The following is a 21,774-nucleotide window of genomic DNA, read 5'->3' on the forward strand; positions in this document are numbered from 1 at the left end:
TGGGCCCAAGGGTCATCTCTGCACAGTTACACATACCACTGAATGAGAGTGCCGTCAACCAAATATACAAACAAGAACAGGGGGAGGGGAAGGGGGGAAAGGAAAACTTGAGGAAGGGGGAGGAAAAGCCTAGCCAAGGTTACCCAACAGTAAGGCCAGGCCCCAACTTCAAAGGACTAAATAGCTGCCAAAATAACATAAGAGAGAAGGAAGCTGAAATGGTCAAGGGTTCATGCATTTTGGAGATAGAGATTGTTCTTGAACAGCCTTCGAGCCTGTTGCACCTGTTTCCTGTTGAATTCCATGTGTATTGCGGCCGATTCCTATAGCTCCAGCATAATACGCATATATACTTGAAGAGTAGGCCAATTGAAAATTCCATGGATTGATTTCGTAGAAGAAAAGGTACCAGTGATTCAATCATGTTAATATGGCCCTAAAATTTGGGCACAGCTACAAGCTCTACATTTAGGTAAAGGTAAACAAAGACGTTTTACATTTTATAAGCAGAAGGTCTACAGTCATATACTAGAGAATGTATTCCTATATTTGGCTACCTTGCACACAATCGTAACAAAATAGGCTTGATGACAGTCTGCAATGAGTCTGATCTGATCCATTCCTGCCCTGGAGACGTTAAAATGTTCCACAGCACCACCTCCGCTCTTTGTTTCTCTGAAGTCATAGCTCTGCATATAACAGAATAGGTGCATCTTGTGAGCTGTCATGACCAGAGCTCTCTTGATGGCAATCTTATCTAACACAAGTACTTTAAAGCCCATAATACAGACAGTAAAATCACTCTTACCCACATTATCCTAACAATGAGATCTCTTCCCACTCATAAAGAAAGTCTTCTTTCAATACATCCATATGCCCAGCCTCTTGTTCTTGCTTTGTGCCAGAGGACATAGAGTGAAGTTGTGAGGCAAGCTTAGCCAGAAGCCATGCCATGAAACCAGGAATTGGACTAAGAGTAGCAAAGTTCTGTTATAGGCAAGCATCCACATTAGCATTGAAGTATTTTTCAGATTGCTGAGCAAAATATAGAAACAGATAACTCACCTCTATTTTTGGCATTTCTTGCTGTAGCACATTGACAACACGCTTGATGAGAAGCTTCCCCAAACTTATACCTGCAAGACCTGGCTGATCATTTCAAAGCTTTTACTACAAAATAATTTATTTCTGAGGCAGTGGGAAAAAAGAAAAAGAGAGTTAGTTTGAAAGAACTGCTTTTTTTGGCTCCCAGGTGATCCACTGGTCCTTACATGCTCTATGTACGTGGATGGACCAGGGAGTATATATCCTCAGAGCGATATAAAGAGGGTGAAAGAGCAACAAACCAAAAGTGGATTGGGCTCTCAAAAAGAAGGTGAGTGTTCAGCACCTGTTAGGTGATTATTCAAACTTTGAGCTTAAACCCTCACAAAGCGATTAATGGCTTGAATGCTTGACTTTTGACCAGATATGAGCTGTAATTTTGTGCAAAAAAGGGTGATATATCTGCCCTAATTCCAGGTTTATCATGAAAAATAAACCAGAAGTCCACAAAGCAGTCTCAAACCTAGAAACATTGCCCTAAGAGGCTTCTTTAGAAACAACGGCATAATTATGTAGAAGTTTACTGGAGCAGGTAGTCATAACAGACCCGAAGAGAGCCAAAGTTGAAAACTTAAACCAGTTCCTTTAAGTTCAAGACCACGTAATTGAAAGCTAGTGGAAGAACGTCAACCTTTCCAACATTCGAGAGGGCTTTCACAAGTTTTGTAACCTTCCGTAAGTTTCTCAAGCAGAGAACATGTATACCCACACAATGATCAAACATATATGCATCCATGCATATATTCATACATAATACATACGTAGATGTACACATGCATCCATTTTACATTCATTGATCCAGACATGCAATTCATACATGTGGCATACATACATAAGTATAGGCCCTTTTTGAACCTCCAGGAAGGTCTTGAACAGAATGGTTGAGGCTTGAGTTTTGACATGGGAAAGCCATAATGGAGGGCGCCCTTTTCATGATTGATAAATGTTGGAGTCCCAGGGGAGATGAAAGCATTGGTAGCCAGTTACATCTTCTTGGTGACTGTGTAAAGTGATGCAAAGACTGATCTTGGACACAAAAGCAAAAGCTTCACAACCATTCGAGGACATTTCCAGCTCCTTTTCCAAAAATATATGTAATACGTATGCCCGTATAGTCGTACGTATGCATGTATTACACGGAAAGTGGCCTCTATTTAAGTCTGACTAACTGTTCAAAAGTTAAAATAAAAATTTAGATTCTGTGCACACCAAAAGCATTTACACAAAGCAAGCAGTACCTGGGTGGATGATATAGAATAGAAAAGAGCCGTTGTAGCTTCATGTTCCGGCATAGGTGTCTCATTCCAAAGAACATCCTACAATACAACCATGTAATGGATAGTCTTATCACTATTATATATGTTACTTCCACTTCTAAGTAGCAAAGCAGCTGAACCTTATCAAATTACCTTTATTGAGCCAAGTATGGACCTTGTAAGAGCTACTTCAATAAAATTGAGAGGCTCTCCTGCAGGAAGATAGATTTCATTATGTATGAAATAAACTGAGGGAAGCAAGATTATTGTAAACACTATGCTGCCTCAAGCTCCCAAACCACAAACATATTTAGAAGAATCCGCCTCTTCGAAACTAGCTCTCTCTCTCTCTCTCTCTCTCTCTCTCTCTCTCTCTCTCTGGAATCTCTCTCCTTAGTCTAAAATGCAAATTTTCTCTACACTGGCCTAGTTTTCTCTGTGACTGTTTTCTCTCTCTAAAACAGATTTCTTTATCCTGGTAGATATCTCTCTAAAGTCTACAAAATTTTCTCCCTCTAGAATTTTAGTGAGAGGGACACAATACTCAGACAGGATCTGTGGCAGCTCTAAATCACAGACATGGATTGCACTTAGATAACCTCTTCCCCCGAAGATGCTGCATTACAGTGCGCACTTCTTGACCATGCTAGACGAGGGGTCCTTTAGAATACATTGAATGGACACATCATGCCACATATCTCACGAGTGGCGATTGGTCAGAGCTCCGAGTATCATCACACCAGCTAGAGATAGAGATAGAAAGAGCTGCTCATACCCCCCGAGCTAAGAGGTTTTGCCAGCTTTGCACAGAGAGGGTGATTGAGGACGAGGAGCACTTCGCCTCCAGATGTAGAGCATATGAGAGTATCAGAGACAGATAAGACACTCTTTTCACAGGACAACCCACCGTACGACAGATCATGGAGTCTAAAGATCAGAACCAGTTTGGCAGTTTTCTAGTGGAGATACATAGACATAGAGAGACACTGTTGGCACCTGCAACGGCACCACAGGGTGGCAGACAGTCACAGCTTTTAGACTTCTTCCAAAGGACCACAACCCTACCACCACCCGTCACACTGACATAGACAAGGGTTACCCTACAACAAGCTGAGACAGTTAGAGCTAGGAGATGCCCCCGAGCTCCAAGATATAGGGGCCTAAAACCCTAAAAGGCTAAGTCTTAAGAGGACTTCAAAAATTGCATAAAGCTGCTGACCTGACTGGCTGCCCCGTAAATTGCGGAATCAGCTGCTGACATGGCAAATTTTTACGGACAGCAAGTGGGCAAGTTTTGTGCCAGCTTTTGGAGAGTTAGCTTTAAGACATGATGCTTTTGGGGCTCTACTTTTGAACATCCCTTTTATTGTTTATAAGGACCCTTGAGGCCACACTCTCGGAGAGAATCTAGACGTAGTCTTGGAAAGTTGGACCCTTGGGGAGTTGTACATTTGTTATCAGCAATCAATAAAGAAATACCGGAAGGGACACCAATCTTTGGGGCTAGTGCATCTATGAACGGAACTCCACTGCTCTCTCTCTCTCAGCAAGCCAACCTCTTCGAGCCTGCGAGACATGAAGGGAAGATGGCGGGCAGCAGCGTGCAAGTCTTTGTAAGCAACAGCGCGCAGGTTCCTTCCAGCAGCGCACGCAGGTTTCTGTAAGCAGCAGCGCGCAGGTCTCTCTCACACAGCAGCACCACCAGCTACGCGAGCTGCGCCACCAACTGCAACTCAATCAGCCTCACTGTTGCTGCAGCGCGAGGTCTCTCTCTGACGGGCTGCTGAGCGCAGGTGCCTCCGTAGCTTTGAACCGCTTTGCAAGCTCCTCTACGCGTAGAAAGTCCTGTCCTACGCGTGCCCCGACACCCCCCCTTCTTTTTTTTTTGCATTTATCTACGCGTAGAAAGTCCTCATACCTCCTACGTTAAAGCTTAAAGACTTTTAAGTTTTAAGTCAAACTTTTAAGTTTTGCCCTATTCTCAGTCCCTCACCCTAGTACCCTAGTACCCTACCCCACATTTGTGGCTCGGGTTCAATGGATCCGCCTACCGAAGGGGAAGGGCCGGGTATAGATAGCTACACCACCCCAAAAAAAACAACAGCTACATTTAAACGGAGAAACAGAGATACTGTACAATCACCAGGATCCTTACGAGTTGGGAAAACCTCCAGGATACATGATGAGCTAATGATGGAGAAGGTCAAGGTGATGCTCAAATTAGAGCTAAACTATATGAGGGATGACATCAAGAAGGAAATGCACGCGAGAACTAAGGAGAGAGATCCGGGGATACAGAATGAGGAAATTCAGATCTCGAAAAGGGAATTACGAAACCTAATCAAGGCCGAAGTAAATGTAACAGAATGTGTTATGCAAAAGAAACTCGATGAGACAGTAGCAAGTTTTGAAGGATGGAGAACAAATATGGAAAAGCACATGGGGGAAAACGATGCAATAATCGAGGAGCTAAAAGGAGAACTTGCGGCTTGCAAATCTGCAACTAAGGAGAAGGGAGACGACCAACCTTCGGTGCTAAAGGAGCTCGAGGACATGAAGGATCAGATGAAAGCTCTACGGGAAGGAGATGAACAGAAATCGAAAACGGCATCTTCATGGACGGAACGTCTTTTTAAGACACAAGAAAAGGTTGATGAAGCAGAGAAATGGATTGAGGATGTGAAGAAAGGGAAGGCCCAGATGCCCGAGACCACACCTACCTCCACCACTATTAATATGACCATTGAGGAAGAGCAGAAAAGGAAGAATCGGGCTCTGCATATGCGGGTCATAGGAGTCAAAAACAAAGAGAATGTAGATGAAGAAGTGAAGGAACTGCTACAACGCATGGGCATCACAGAGCCTACTCACACAAGTGCATGGAGAGTGGGCAAGAAAGGAATCGATGAGAAGGGAAACGTAAAGGATAGGGCACTTATTCTCCGCTTCAGGAATATAGAAACAAGGAAAGAATTTCTAAAGAAAGGCCAACTCTTAAGAAAACAGGTATTTTCCTCGGAGATGACCTTACATTGGCACAAGTGGCACACATGCAAGAGTTGATGCCAGAGATAAGGGCAACAAGAGAAAAGGGGAAAATCGCCTTTTATAGAGGAGGGAAAGTAGTGGTTCTGGAAAAGCGCTCATCATGACGGTGCGAGACCTATGGGGCGACGCTCCAGATACCGGCGTGGAATTGTAATGGATCATATAGGATAGATGTAGGTGCCTTCGAAGACAGCTTTAGGGACAAAGACATAGTTTTCTACGCAAAGATAAACCAGATACCGGGACAGCTTATGCGACATGTGAAGGGTTATTTATGGGAAACAGCTGGTCGACCAGACAAGAGATCTCTACGGGGTAGCCGGGGTTCAGGAGGAGTAGCAATCTTATTTAAAGAGGAGCTGAAACCACTACTACATATTATAAGGAAAGATGAGCAAGCAAGGTATATGTGGGTGAGAATAAGAGCCGAGATAGGTAGATTTCTATATATCGCTATATGCTACTTCCCTCCAAGTACATCAGTCTACTCCTCACCTAAAGGACAGTCCCCTTTCTCCATATTGAATAATGACATATGGGAGTTCTCTAGAGATGGAGACATCGTTCTCTTAGGAGACTTTAATGCCAGAACGGCCAACTCTCAAGCAGTATTCTGTGATACTTCTGAGGAAATGCTCAGAGAAGTGGATCTATCATAGAGGGGGCTCACTAGAAACTCAAAGGATAAAGAACATACTGAATATGGGAGACATCTCATGGAGATGGCAACTATACATGGTTTGGCCATACTTAATGCTCTAGAGAATTTTCCTTTATCTGGGGGATTCACATGCTTCCCGCACAGACATGGGACCAGTACAGTGGATTATGTCATGACTTCACTAAGCTTTATTTCTAGTATCGAGGACTTTAAGGTGGGACCCAGACCACTTGGGATTGCAGTGGATCATGCTCTCTTCACCCTATCAATCTCCTTCCAATACAATGCCTCTCAATCACAAAGGAAGAAGACACACACAAGATATACTTTCACGCCAGAGACTGATTCACTCTATGTGGAAAAGATCTATAATAGGATGTGGGCAGCCGAGCCAGTATATATTGTAGAGGAGATTACTTCTCAGTTAACAGAGATACTACATGGAGCAGCACAAAAGGCATACCCACATACTCAACCTGATCAGAAGAGAGGATCTGGGAACATGCCTCAAAACAGTTGGTATGACGATGAATGCAGAGAGACGAGAACCCAGGTCCAGAAAGAGCTTACACTTGGGATCATCACATATAAGCAGTCTCGGATTGCTCTTCGGCGTATAGTACGTCGCAAGAACAGGGCATTTTTAGCCAAACTGGAGAAGGATTTATATCAGCTCTTCTTGAGTCAGGACTCACATGAGGCCTGGCGTTTATTTCACGAGCACTCACCGCCTCCGACGATTACTTCTCCTGAGATTTGGGGTCAATATGTAACATCATTATATATGGTATCTGGACAGCCTCCATTACCAGATCCACTAGAGCCATGCCCTGCTACTAGTACTTTCTTGACTACGGAAATGGTGAAAAAAGCCATTGATAAGATGAAGACAAGAAGAGCATATGATCATGATGGTTTAGTAGCAGAACATCTGATCTATGCCAGGGATCTACTTTCAGAAGTCCTTGCTTGTCTGTTTAATTGGGTCATGTGTGAAGGATTACCTGAGTCTTGGAAATTATCTACTATCGTACCTATTTTCAAGTCAGGGGATCCTATGATACCCGGGAGCTACAGTACCATTATGGTAGGTCACACATTGACCCGACTGTACGCATCCATTCTTGAACAAAAATTGAGTATATGGGCAGAGAATGAGGGCATAAGGGCAATAGGACAAGCTAGATTCAGGAGGGGTTATTCCACTTTAGATCATATTCTTAAGCTCAGAGCCATTATTGAGGAAGGAAGAGCAAGCGGGAGAAGGATGTATTGTCGCTTTGTCGATTTTCGGAAAGCTTTTGATACAGTAACAAGGGCCAGATTGATGCGCAGGATGCAAGAGTTAGGGGTCCCCAAAGAGATTATTCGGGGGATCATGGCCTTATACGGGTCAGTAACTGGTTAGGTACGTACTCCAAAAGGGGATTCAAACATTGTTCATTCCACCGTTGGAGTAAAGCAGGGATGCCCACTGTCACCTACTTTATTTGGTATGTACATAGATGAGGTATCAGATTACATTGATAGAGAGGGTGACACAGGTGCTCAACTTGCAGGGTCATGGATCCCTTTGTTGTTGTATGCAAATGATATTGTATTGATAGCAAAATCACCAGATGGAATGCAGAGGCAGCTAGATGCATTACATAAATTCGCGGAGGATAGTGGACTGTCGGTAAACTTGGGTAAAACCAAAGTTATGGTGTTTAACACCACACCGCAGTGGGTTAAGAGAATCCGCACCTACATTTGCATATGGCCAGGATACATTAGAGTACATAGATGCATACACATACCTTGGTGTGGTATTTGCAGGACCGAAGTTTACTCTTAAGAAAGCAGCGGATGCTAGATTGTCCAGAGCCTCTACAGCCTTGGGAGGGTTGGAGAGGATGTGTTCACAAGTGCAGTTTCAGGAACCACGAACAAAACTTTGGCTCTTCGATACTGTGGTGGCTTCGGCTATGCTTTATGGGGTCCAGATTTGGGGACCATCTGTGGATCAAGATAATTGGAAGTCAATGGAGAGACCTTTGGTATCTATGATTTCCCGAATGATTAGAGCCAAGGCCTCCATACCACACGCGATTACCCGAGCGGAACTAGCTGCCCCTCGGATAGAAATTGAAGCTCTCACCAGATCAGTGTCCTTTATACATGGTTTGTGGTATACAAATAATTGCCGATATACTAGACTGGCCCTCGAATCCTCTAGACAATTAGCAATGAAAGGGGATACATCATGCTGGTATGCGCAACTGTCCTCGTGGTTTCAGAGACACGGGTTCAGTATGGAAAGATTACCCCCCTTCCAATACTCTCTTGAGGCTCCATCACTGGCAATTACACGAACGGAGATTAATAAAATCATGCGTCAGGATCTTATACAGTTGGATACTAAGAGGACATGGGTAGATCCTACACAAGAATTGGGCAAGAAGATGGCCGACTACAAAGAAAACTTCCTACAGCTATCTGAAGATGGATTTGTGATTCGCCCAAGCTACATGGATACCCACCTGTCTCATGGTTTGAGATGTGCTATTGGTCAGATTCGTACATCCTCACACCAGCTGGAAATTGAATTTGGCAGATTTAGGGGAATCCCACCTGAGAGCAGAATTTGCAAGTTATGCGGAATGGAGCCAGAGACAGAATTACACTACATATGCCATTGCACCGTATACTATGAGATACGTGGGCGTTTCCATTGCCTATTTAAAGAAGGCTTTGGACCTCTAGATAGAGTCATGCAATACCAAGATCAAAGATGCTTAGGCTTGTACCTACTGGAACTACATCGGCACAGGGATAATCTAATGAGAAGACAAAGAGCACTACAGCCTCAGAGGCAGATCACAGATTTCTTCGGATCGAGAGAAGCAAGAGTGGAAGGAGAAGCAAGAGGCCAGCAGCCAGCACAAAGGAGTACCCACATTCATACGAAAGGCACCCTCATTGACAGGGCGATTGAGCTTAGGAAATCGAGACGACCACAACCGAGATGCAGAAGCACACTTCACCGGAGGAGACTACAACAAAGGATTAGAAGCATTCTAGCCAGACACCCAGAATGCTCCTAAGAAGTTTATTTAATACTTTGTATTTAGTTTTTCACATTTATTTTCACACTTTTTACACTTAGTACTTTAGTACTAAGGTAACCAGACATTGTAACAGATTCGCCACTTTTGTATCAGTTTGGTCTCATAGGTCATTCTGGCCTTTTGAAGACGTTAATATAACATTTCATTTCATTTCATCTCTCTCTCTCTCTCTCTCTCTCTCTCTCTCTCTCTCTCTCTCTCTCTCTCTCTCTCTCTCTCTCTCTCTCTCTCTCTCTCTCTCTCTCTCTCTCTCTCTCTGTGTCTGTGTGTGTGTGCACATTCTCCTGTCTCTGTTGCCGCAGTAAGAGAAGTAGCGAGGCCAGCAGAGGGGCAGAAATGGGTGCCCGGCTAGTGTAATGGCACGCGCTAGAGCCAGGCAACTCAGATGCGACAAACAGCCGTTGGCGGCAGCAAGGGAGGACGTGGACGTGGGCGTGCACTACGGGACGAAGCAAAGGCAGCAGAGGGATGTGAGCCTGTGTGTAGGCTAGGGTTGGTTACAAGCTCCTCTACGCGTAGAGAGACTTTCTACGCGTAGAAGGTCCTGTCCTACGCGCGCCCCTGCATTTGTTTACGCGTAGTACCTCCAACGTTAAAGTTTAGAGCCTTTTAAGTTTTAAGTTAAACTTTTAAGTTTTGCCCTATTCTCAGTACCTCTCCCTAGTACCCTAGTACCCTACCCCACATTTGTGTCTCGGGTTCAATGGATTTGCCTACCAAAGGGGAAGGGCCGGGTGTAGACAACTACACCACCCCAAAAAAAAACAACAGCTACATTTAAACGGAGAAACAGAGACACTGTACTATCGCAAGGATCCTCACGAGTTGGGAAAACCTCCAGGATACATGATGAGCTAATGATAGAGAAGGTCCAGGTGATGCTCAAATCAAAGCTAAACTATATGAGGGATGACATAAGGAAGGAAATGCACGCGAGGGCTGAGAGCTACAAGAACTCCATGTATGGAGATATGATGAGAGAACTAAGGAGAGAAATCCAAGGGATACAGAATGAGGAAAATCAGATCTTGAGAACGAAATTAAGAAACCTAATCAACGCCGAAGTAAATGTAACAGAAAGCGTTATGCAAAAGAAACTCGATGAGGCAGTAGAAAGTTTTGAAGCATGGAGAACAAATATGGAAAAGCACATGGGGGAAAAAGATGCAATAATCGAGGAGCTAAAAGAAGAACTTGCGGCTTGCAAATCTACAACTAAGGAGAAGGGAGAAGACCAACCTTTGGTGCTGAAGGAGCTCGAGGACATGAAGGATCAGATGAAAGCTCTACGGGAAGGAGATGAACAGAAATCGAAAACGGCATCTTCATGGGCGAAACGTCTTTTTAAGACACAAGAAAAGGTTGATGAAGCACAGAAATGGATTGAGGATGCGAAGAAAGAGAAGGCCCAGATGCCCGAGACCACACCTTCCTCCACCATTATTAATATGACCATTGAGGAAGAGCAGAAAAGGAAGAATCGGGCTCTGCATGTGCGGGTCACAGGAGTCAAAGACAAAGAGAATGTAGATGAAGAAGTGAAGCAACTGCTACAACGCATGGGCATCACAGAGCCTACTCACACAAGTACATGGAGAGTGGGCAAGAAAGGAATCGATGAGAAGGGAAACGTAAAGGATAGGGCACTTATTCTCCGTTTCCCGAATATAGAAACAAGGAAAGAATTTCTAAAGAAGAGGCCAACTCTTAAGAAAACCGGTATTTTCCTCGGAGATGACCTTACATTGGCACAAGTGGCACACATGCAAGAGTTGATGCCAGAGATAAGGGCAACAAGAGAAAAGGGGAAAATCGCCTTTTATAGAGGAGGGAAAGTAGTGGTTCTCGAAAAGCGCTCATCATGACGGTGCGAGACCTATGGGGCGACGCTCCGGATACCTGCGTGGAATTGTAATGGATCATATAGGATACATGTAGGTGCCTTCGAAGACAGCTTTAGGGACAGAGACATAGTTTTCTACTCAAAGACACACCAGATACCGGGACAGCTTATGCCACATGTGAAGGGTTATTTATGGGAAACAGCTGGTCGACCAGACAAGAGATCTCTACGGGGTAGCCGGGGTTCAGGAGGAGTAGCAATCTTATTTAAAGAGGAGCTGAAACCACTACTACATATTATAAGGAAAGATGAGCAAGCAAGGTATATGTGGGTGAGAATGAGAGCCGAGATAGGTAGATTTCTATATATCGCTATATGCTACTTCCCTCCAAGTACATCAGTCTACTCCTCACCTAAAGGACAGTCCCCTTTCTCCATATTGAATAATGACATATGGGAGTTCTCTAGAGATGGAGACATCGTTCTCTTAGGAGACTTTAATGCCAGAACGGCCAACTCTCAAGCAGTATTCTGTGATACTTCTGAGGAAATGCTCAGAGAAGTGGATCTATCATAGAGGGGGCTCACTAGAAACTCAAAGGATAAAGAACATACTGAATATGGGAGACATCTCATGGAGATGGCAACTATACATGGTTTGGCCATACTTAATGCTCTAGAGAATTTTCCTTTATCTGGGGGATTCACATGCTTCCCGCACAGACATGGGGCCAGTACAGTGGATTATGTCATGACTTCACCAAGCTTTATTTCTAGTATCCAGGACTTTAAGGTGGGACCCAGACCACTTGGGATTGCAGTGGATCATGCTCTCTTCACCCTATCAATCTCCTTCCAATACAATCCCTCTCAATCACAAAGGAAGAAGACACACACAAGATATGCTTTCACGCCAGAGACTGATTCAGTCTATGTGGAAAAGATCTATAATAGGATGTGGGCAGCCGAGCCAGTATATACTGTAGAGGAGATTACTTCTCAGTTAACAGAGATACTACATGGAGCAACACAAGAGGCATACCCACATACTCAACCTGATCAGAAGAGAGGATCTGGGAACATGCCTCAAAACAGTTGGTATGACGATGAATGCAGAGAGACGAGAACCCAGGTCCAGAAAGAGCTTACACTTGGGATCATCACATATAAGCAGTCTCGGATTGCTCTTCGGTGTATAGTACGTCGCAAGAAAAGGGCATTCTTAGCCAAACTGGAGAAGGATTTATATCAGCTCTTCTTGAGTCAGGACTCACATGAGGCCTGGCGTTTATTTCACGAGCACTCACCGCCTCCGACGATTACTTCTCCTGAGATTTGGGGTCAATATGTAACATCATTATATATGGTATCTGGACAGCCTCCATTACCAGATCCACTAGAGCCATGCCCTGCTACTAGTACTTTCTTTACTACAGAAATGGTGAAAAAATCCATTGATAAGATGAAGACAAGAAGAGCATATGATCATGATGGTTTAGTAGCAGAACATCTGATCCATGCCAGGGATCTACTTTCAGAAGTCCTTGCTCGTCTGTTTAATCGGATCATGTGTGAAGGATTACCTGAATCTTGGAAATTATCTACTATCGTACCTATTTTCAAATCAGGGGATCCCATGATACCCGGGAACTACTGTACCATTATGGTAGGTCACACATTGACCCGACTGTATGCATCCATTTATGAACAAAAATTGAGTAGATGGGCAGAGAATGAGGGCATAAGGGCAACGGGACAAGCTTGATTCAGGAGGGGTTATTCCACTTTAGATCATATTCTTACGCTTAGAGCCATTATTGAGGAAGGAAGAGCAAGCGGGAGAAGGATGTATTGTTGCTTTGTGGATTTTCGGAAAGCTTTTGCTGTAGTACAAAGGGCCAGATTGATGCGCAGGATGCAAGAGTTAGGGGTCCCCAAAGAGATTATTTGGGGGATCATGGCCTTATACGGGTCAGTAACTGGTTATGTACGTACTCCAGAAGGGGATTCCGACATTGTTCATTCCACCGTTGGAGTAAAGCAGGGATGCCCACTGTCCCCTACTTTATTTGGTATGTACGTAGATGAGGTATCAGATTACATTGATAGAGAGGGTGACACAGGTGCTCAACTTGCAGGGTCATGGATCCCTTTGTTGTTGTATGCAAATGATATTGTATTGATAGCAGAATCACCAGATGGAATGCAGAAGCAGCTAGATGCATTACATAAATTCGCGGAGGACAGTGGACTGTCGGTAAACTTGGGTAAAACCAAAGTTATGGTGTTTAACATCACACCGCAGTGGGTTAGGAGATCGGCACCTACATTTTCATATGGCCAGGATACAGTAGAGTACACAGATGCATGCACATACCTTCGTGCGGTATTTGCAGGACCAAAGTTTACTCTTAAGAAAGCAGCGGATGCTAGATTGTCCAGACCCTCTGCGGCCTTGGGAGGGTTGGAGAGGACGTGTTCACAAGTGCAGTTTCAGGAACCACGAACAAAACTTTGGCTCTTTGATACTGTGGTGGCTTCGGCTATGCTTTATGGGGTCCAGATTTGGGGACCATCTGTGGATCAGGATAATTGGAAGTCAATGGAGAGACCTTTGGTATCTATGATTTCCGGAATGAGTAGACCCAAGGCCTCCGTACCACACGCCATCCGAGAGGAACTAGTTGCCCCTCCGATAGAAATTGAAGCTCTCACCAGATCAGTGTCCTTTATACATGGTTTGTGGTATACAAATAATTGCCGATATACTAGACTGGCCCTCGAATCCTCTCGACAATTAGCAATGAAAGGGGATACATCATGCTGGTATGCGCAATTGTCCTCGTGGTTTCAGAGACACGGGTTCAATATGGAAAGATTACCCCCCTTCCAATACTCCCTTGAGGCTCCATCACTGGAAATTACATGAACGGAGATTAATAAAATCATCCGCCAGGATCTTATACAGTTGGATACTAAGAGGACATGGGTAGATCCTACACAAGAATTGGGCACGAAGATGGCCGACTACAAAGAAAACTTCCTATAGCTATCTGAAGATGGATTTGTGATTCGCCCGAGCTACATGGATACCCACCTGTCTCATGGTTTGAGATGTGCTATTGGTCAGATTCGTACATCCTCACACCAGCTGGAAATTGAATTTGGCAGATTTAGGGGAATCCCACCTGAGAGCAGAATTTGCAAGTTATGCGGAATGGAGCCAGAGACAGAATTACACTACATATGCCATTGCACCGTATACTATGAGATACGTGGGCATTTCCATTGCCTATTTAAAGAAGGCTTTGGACCTCTAGAAAGAGTCATGCAATACCAAGATCAAAGATGCTTAGGTTTGTACCTACTACTGGAACTACATCGGCACGGGGATAATCTAATGAGAAGACAAAGAGCACTACAGCCTCAGAGGCAGATCACAGATTTCTTTGGATCGAGAGAAGCAGGAGTGGAAGGAGAAGCAAGAGGCCAGCAGCAAGCACAAAGGAGTACCCACATTCATACCAAAGGCACCCTCATTGACAGGGCAATTGAGCTTAGGAAATCGAGACGACCACGACCGAGATGCAGAAGCACACTTCACCGGAGGAGACTACAACAAAGGATAAGAAGCATTCTAGCCAGACACCCAGAATGCTCCTAAGAAGTTTATTTAATACTTTGTATTTAGTTTTTCACATTTATTTTCACACTTAGTACTTTAGTACTAAGGTACCCCGACATTGTAACAGATTCACCACTTTTGTATCAGTTTGGTCTCATAGGTCATTCTGGCCTTTTGAAGACGTTAATATAACATTTCATTTCATTTCATTTCTCTCTCTCTCTCTCTCTCTCTCTCTCTCTCTCTCTCTCTCTCTCTCTCTCTCTCTCTCTCTCTCTCTCTCTCTCTCTCTCTCTCTCTCTCTCTCTCTCTCTCTCTCTCTTCAGCGACGGATGCAATACTTTCTCGGACAACGCCCAATGCCGGGCATCCACGGGCGTGGATGATGATGAGATGATGATTTTCCGTCTGACTTTCTAGTCTTTTAGTTTTAGTCTTTCAATTTACTTCATTTCATTTTATTTTTGTACTCAGACATTGGATTAGATCCACAAGGATTGTATTACTTTGGTCTCATAGGTCATTTTGGCCTTTGAAGACGTTTAATATAATATTTCATTTCTCTCTCTCTCTCTAGACAGAAAAAATATACACTTCTGAGATCTTTAGATTGCTAGCAATGATGGATCCCCATGTCCCTTTGACATATCTTACACGACAGCTTACAAACGCTCTGCATGCAGCTGCAAATATTAACTTTCCTCAATCTAGTAGTGCTTAGACAGAGGGTAAGGTCACTAGGCCTCAGAACAGTTGGTAGAAATCGATAACAACACACAAACCAAAACTGCAAAATCACTAAACTTGAGGGAGAGAGAGAAAAGAGGAGGGTCGACACGGCACGAGGAGTTCCGCGGCAAGATGCACTGGCCGCAAAGACTGGCGCCCCTTTTGGTATTTCAGCCAAAGGACAGAAACTTTCTTGATTAGACACTGACTCTATATACATGCACTAGACTCCACCAATCCAACGCTTTTACAAAGACATCAATCACTTTTACATGTTTGGACACTCCAAGAGAGAAATCAATAGCAACAAACGAACACAAACTGCAAATAACTGAATTGAACTTAAATAAAGATATAAAGGAGAGTCGCTAGGGCACGGTAGAGTTCTGAGCCAAGACGCACTGGCCCCAAAGACTAATGCCCCTTTCAATATTTCTTAATTATTACTTCGTAAAGGTACAACTCCTCGAGGGTCCAACTCTCTTGGAGAGACTACATCCAGATGCTCCCTGAGAAGTGGCCCTCTGGGCACGTATAAACTTACAAGGGATGCCCAAAAGCAGAGCCCCAAAAGCATCAAATCCAAAAACATTCATACCCAAAAGCCTTGCGCAAAAACTATCAACTCAGCTAGAGAAAATCGCGGAAATCCGTACTGCAATGCCACGTGGCAGCTCAGCCGATTTACGGATTTCAGCCTTAGAGTTCAAGCTTTTGTCTTTTTAGGTTTTGGCCCCTTCAACTGGTGCTCCATAAGTTGGGTAGAGTTAGGTTTTTAAAACTCTAACCGCTTCTGCTTAGGCACCTTGGCCACACTTTCTAGGTTCTTCTGGGTTCAATTTCTTCGTCATGGGGACGGGAAACACGTGCCAACGAAAAAGAACAGACTGAACAACTTTAAGCACTTCAAATAATAACTGAACTGAAAGAGATGCACGACACACGAGACAGGGAGTGGTGAAATTCCACCCCAAGAGAGCACTGGCCCCAAACCTTGGCGCCCCTTTTGGTGTTTCTTTATATTGCTTGAACTCAGTACAACGTCGGTACTCTAGACTCTGCACCTCCACAGGAGCGTGCCAAAGAATGAGCACTTGGCTCATATTGGAAGGCCCTTGGCCATGAAAAGTAGTTTCATGAAAAGCTTTAAACTCAAAAGCATCTAGCCTCAAAATCTGGCGATAAAAGCTGCCCAGCAAAATTCACCGAAATCCGTACAGGTGCCACGTCAGCACAATTAGTGCAAAATCCGAAAATCTGTGCCACGTCAACATGTCAGCGGAAAATTCAGACGTCCATACTCTCCTGTCCCACTCCTACGCAATAGTGTGTGTGTGTGGTCCTACTTTATATAATCCTTTAGGTCACTTGTGTCCATCGGACGGGGACCTGCAAATTGATAAAACTTCTTCTGCTGCTTCTTCTAGGGTTTCAGCTCCTCGTCCGGGATCTACAAGTTGGCTCCGTTCTTTAGTGGCTTGACACGTCAGCAATTTGTGGCATCCCCCCTTCTTGAAAGAAAGTAATCGTCCACGATTACCGTATATCTGCAAAACAACTCAAGTTAGCTCCAATATTTCCGAGGGACAAACCGAGGGACAATCAGTTTTCTCATTCCAAATTGGAGCTCTTAATTTCCTAGGTCGTTGGCTTCCCAGAAGAATCTCATCCAATAAGGAGTCTCATTCCAAATTGGAGCTCTTGATATCCTAAGTCGTTGGTTTCCTAGAAAAAACTCATAAATAAGGAATATTTATCATTCAGTGGTTGGCACATCACAATGCAGCACAAATGCTCACATATGTGTCATAATAATCAATATCTAATTCTCCTAAATGATTTTCTCATGTTAAACTGATCATTTAATATGGGGAAGTGCCAGGGGAGAAAAAGCTAGAATATTGGTTAAGCTAGCAGACCGGCCACAGTAGGGATCCAAAGGAGGGAAAATAGGGATCCAAAGGGGGGGGCATCTGCAAAAGAGCCATGTGCAACAATGGGCTCAAAAGACCCTAAGGTTCAGCCCGTTAAGACTTCCAAAATGCTAAGGTTCCAAAATTCAAAGGTTGTGTCCAAAGGTCAACCATGGGGGAATTGGATGCTTTGTGTGTCTCAAAAAAGTCTTTACAATCCCTACTTAGGAGGGGGCGAGCCTTGCTTGTAGGGGATGAGAGAGAAAGCCACACACACACACAAGCTCCCTTTACACAAAGGAAATGAGGGACACATGTCAGGTCCCTAGGCCAAATGCCCACAAGGTATACCCAATTCCTATTGGATGGCCTTGGAGGTGGACCAATGAGAATTAGGCTAGAGTAAATCTAGTTTAATTAATTTAAAAACACTCAATAAAAGAACCAATGAGAATTAAGTCCTCTAGAAGACTATTGGACAGTCTCCCAAGGGGTCCAATGAGCATTCAGCAGCCCAATGGGTTGCCTGATTCCTATTGGCCAGGAGGCAACGGAGTCCAATGAGAGTTTAGTTGAATTATTAAATTACCTAAAGCTCTCACAAAAGGGGAAAGGGAGACACATGTCAGAAGGCTATCACTTATACTTCTTAATTACCATTGGCTAGGCCTGGGGAGGTCCAATGAGAGTAGAGCATGAGCAAATAGCAAGAGGGGTCGACCAAGAGAGAGAGAGGGGGCTGATTTTTGCAAGGCATTATCACACACACACTCACACAATCTCATGTGTGAAGCAAAGAAGACTCTCTCCTTCTCAAGCTTTAATGGAAAGCTTACCACCTACTCCAAGCTTGCGAGAAGGGAGGCCTACACCAACAACTCTTGGCTTTGTGATGCAAATCCAACCAAGAGCCAAGCTTCAATGCATGCTCATCTCCTCTACCATGCTAATTACTAAGCTAAGCTATGCTAATATGAGTGATTATGTGAGGAGATGTACATCTTTCTCGTAAGACTACTCCTTCCTCTCAATCTACTCTCATACCTTGCTAGCTCTCACCATCTTCGAAGGTGTGTGAGGTCTTGGGTCTGAGACCGGGGAGAATTAAAGTTGTGTTTGATAAGTGTTTTGCTTAGTGCATGAAGCTTTCATCTTCATTGCACTAGCTAGTCTTGAAGGAACACAAAGAATTGTATTGTACAATGTCTCTCTTGATGGAAGAAACCATAATACAAAGCCTTTTGGAGGGGGGACCGGCTCCATGCAAATCCGGTCCTCAACCGTTGTCAATAGCTTGATTTCTCTTTTTTGAAAGTCTTGTTCATGCTATCTAACTAGGTATTATGCTTTTTGTTGCTCTCGCCACCCAAGCACTCTTGTAATTCTCATTAGGAATCTATTCTAATGAAATGCCCACTATGTTCATGCTAATTTCCGCTACACACAAGTTTTTAGGCTATTAAATGTTACATTGGTATCAGAGCACAAGGTTTCTCTTTTCTTGCTCAAGAAGGTCCTCAAGCTAGCTATAAATGGTTGGTATTATTAATTGCCTGTGAGTAAGTAGAATAGGGATTTTTCAGCCTTGCGGTGCGCCTGCCTTCGTGCAGTTAACGGGGCATCACCATCGAGAGCTATGGTCTTAGTAGTGGAGTCCTACGGGGCTTGCCTACGGCTTAACCACTATTGAGCTATTAAAAGCTTGATAGGAGCCGGTGCTGTTTTGGTGTTGAACGACCCTCTCTTCTATTCCTTGCAATTAATGGTATTCGAGCCACGGGTACAGTAGCTTGAGTGCTTTTTCTAAAGGGGTAAAGAGGAGTAGCAACTAGGGCTTGAAGTGCCAAAGTACACCTAAAAAGTTTACACCTAAAAGTTGTTAGAATGGCTGACAATAGTAAAGAGAGTGAAATTAATGTTGATAATTTTGATTTTGCTAATGAGCAAGCTACTAATGATGCTCCGATGCTTGTTAACTATCTTGTTTCTAGGCTTCAACAAGCCATGGGCAATCCATCTCTTCAAAGTAAAGTGCAACGGCAGCTCCGTGCTTATGGGATTCTCCAAGCTCACCACCATGACGAGAGAACACCTAGGAAGCCTCCTTGTGAGACTTCCAAAAGAGGTCTCTCTCCGATTCGGGAAGAAGAAGAGAATCCATACGAAGGGCTCAAGAATTTACTTCTTGATGATGCATCTCCTTCCCAAAGGAGAACTCAAGAGCCTTTACCGAAGGAACGAGAAAGAAATGAGTCTCCTGCCACCTCGGCAGAGATGGCTCCACGAAGACGGCGGGCTAAATGCTCTCCATCACCACCAAAGAGGAGAAGACCATCGTACCCTTCTTCACACCATAATTCAAAGAGAGATTATAAAAAGCAAGAGAAGAAAAAGGCGAGAAAGAGGACACCCTCTTCTCCATCTTCTTCATCCTCTTCCTCTTATGAAAGTGATGGTGAAGACAACGAAGATCAAGACAAGAAAAAGGCGAGAAAGAGGTCACCCTCTTCTCCACCTTCTTCAAATTCTTCACCTTCTGAAGAAAGTGATGGTGAAACCTTTGAACCATCAAAAAGAAGAGGCCATAGGAAATCCTATGCCGCATGGCAGAGGTCGTCCAAGCTGAAGAAGTTCAAAGAGGGAGGGAAGAGCATCTCTTTCCTTACCTATGATGGCACCTTTGGTGCTACGGACAAAGTCTTGGCATTTATCCAACAGCTTGATGCGGCGTTTGGAGATGAGGGCTTCACGGAGTCCTCTAAGCTACGCCATGTAGCTATGCACTTTCAAAAGTCCGCCAGGCAATGGTGGTCTAGCCTACGAGCCAACGGTGAAGTTCCACGAACATGGAAAGCTTTAAGAGCTTCCATTATGAAGCAGTTTTTGGCCACTGATGCCAAAGACAAAGTACTCACCGAATGGCGAAGCTTAAAGCTCTCTCCCTATGAATCCATCCACAAATATGTAGACAAGTTTTGGGAGCGGGAGCTACAACTCAAAGCCACTGTCTTCAAAAAGTTGGATTTTGGAGAGCAAAAGCAACAATTTTGTGCGGGCTTAACCAAAGAAATGGCGGAGTATGTCAACTCCCAAAGGCCACGTACCATATCGGCGGTAATACACCATACTATGATGGCCTCTTGAATCAATTTCCAAACGGGGGCTAAAAGAAATAATAAGCCCACGGAAAACAAGGGTTCCAACGAACCTAAGGGGAAGGACAATGTCCAAAAGTCTCCTAAGGGCAACTCCAACAAAGCTAAAGAGAAGGGAGTTTAAAGAGGTAAAAACAAACTCTCTCCTGAAGAGCTTGAGCGTTATCGCAAGGATAACCGGTGTTTCAAGTGCGGCGAACAAGGGCATGCGTACCGCGCTTGTCCCCAAAAGAACAACCGCCAAGATCCTCCTAGAGCTACCTTGGTTGAAATCCAAGAGGAGGAGACTCACCAAACTCACCACAAAGGATCTCCTCTATGCCATGCTTGGGGAAAGGTAAGAGAACATGATGCTTTTATTCTCTTTGACCCTGGTTCTACTCACAATTTTATATCTATAGAGTTGGCCACCAAGCTAGGCATACAAGCCTACGAGATGGGAGATGTCCTACCCGCAGACAGTGCTTTCAAGGGGCAAGAAGCTTCAGTCACTCCCTTAATCGGGAAATTGAGGCTTCATGTCCAAAGCTATGTGGACAAAGAGGACTTCTTTATCTCTCCTCTCAAGCATGAGGATGTAATCCTAGGGGCACAATGGTTTGATCGCCTGGCTGCCAATGTTAAATTCCCTGAAAGGAGAATCTCCTTTAAGTTCAGGAAAAAAGACATGTATATAGATGCTAAGAAAATGGGTAACACTATCCCCATTGTACATGCACCAGCTTTCAACAAGTCAATAAAGAGCTCTATTTCCGTGTACATGATTTTTGTTAAAGATTCTCAAAATGAACCTAATGCTTTAGCAAAAGAAAATAAAAGCAACCAAAAGGAATTAGAGTTATCCAATTTTCTCAAGGGGTTTCAAAATGTTTTTATTGACGACATCCCTTGTGAGCTACCTCCTAAACGAGATTATAATGACCATGCAATTGAACTTCTTCCAGGAAGTTCACCGCCTAACAAACCTCCTTATAGAGTTTCTCCAGCTCAACAAGAGGAGATTATGTAGCAAGTGCATGAGTTAGTTGAGAAGGGCATGGTTAGGCCTAGCTCATCTCCATTTTGCTCACCTGTGCTATTAGTGCAAAAGAAAGACGGCACATATCGTATGTGTGTCGACTATAGAGCACTAAATAGGATCACTATCAAGAATAGGTTTCCCATTCCACGGGTAGAAGACCTATTTGATAAGCTACAAGGATCGACCTACTTTAGTAGGATTGACCTAAAAAGTGGCTATCATCAAATAAGGATAGTTGATCAAGACATTGTAAAGACCGCATTTCTCACCACATTTGGTCTTTACGAATACATTGTCATGCCTTTTGGC

At 44.0% G+C, this 21,774-nt stretch overlaps 1 protein-coding gene across 1 annotated transcript in view; it reads right to left on the reverse strand.

Moving 5' to 3' along the window:
- The window catches only part of LOC147424826 (malonyl-CoA decarboxylase family protein), a 59,849-nt gene that overhangs the window by 22,938 nt on the left and 15,137 nt on the right, over nt 1-21,774 (reverse strand). The window contains 5 exon segments of the mRNA XM_086499676.1: nt 558-713; nt 809-987; nt 1,066-1,149; nt 2,343-2,420; nt 2,514-2,572. Coding sequence (XP_086355802.1) covers nt 558-713; nt 809-987; nt 1,066-1,149; nt 2,343-2,420; nt 2,514-2,572 — 556 coding nt within the window.

This window comes from Adiantum capillus-veneris, chromosome 25 (genome assembly GCF_014529385.1).
Source record: "Adiantum capillus-veneris isolate H3 chromosome 25, ASM1452938v2, whole genome shotgun sequence".
Classification (NCBI taxonomy): domain Eukaryota; kingdom Viridiplantae; phylum Streptophyta; class Polypodiopsida; order Polypodiales; family Pteridaceae; genus Adiantum; species Adiantum capillus-veneris.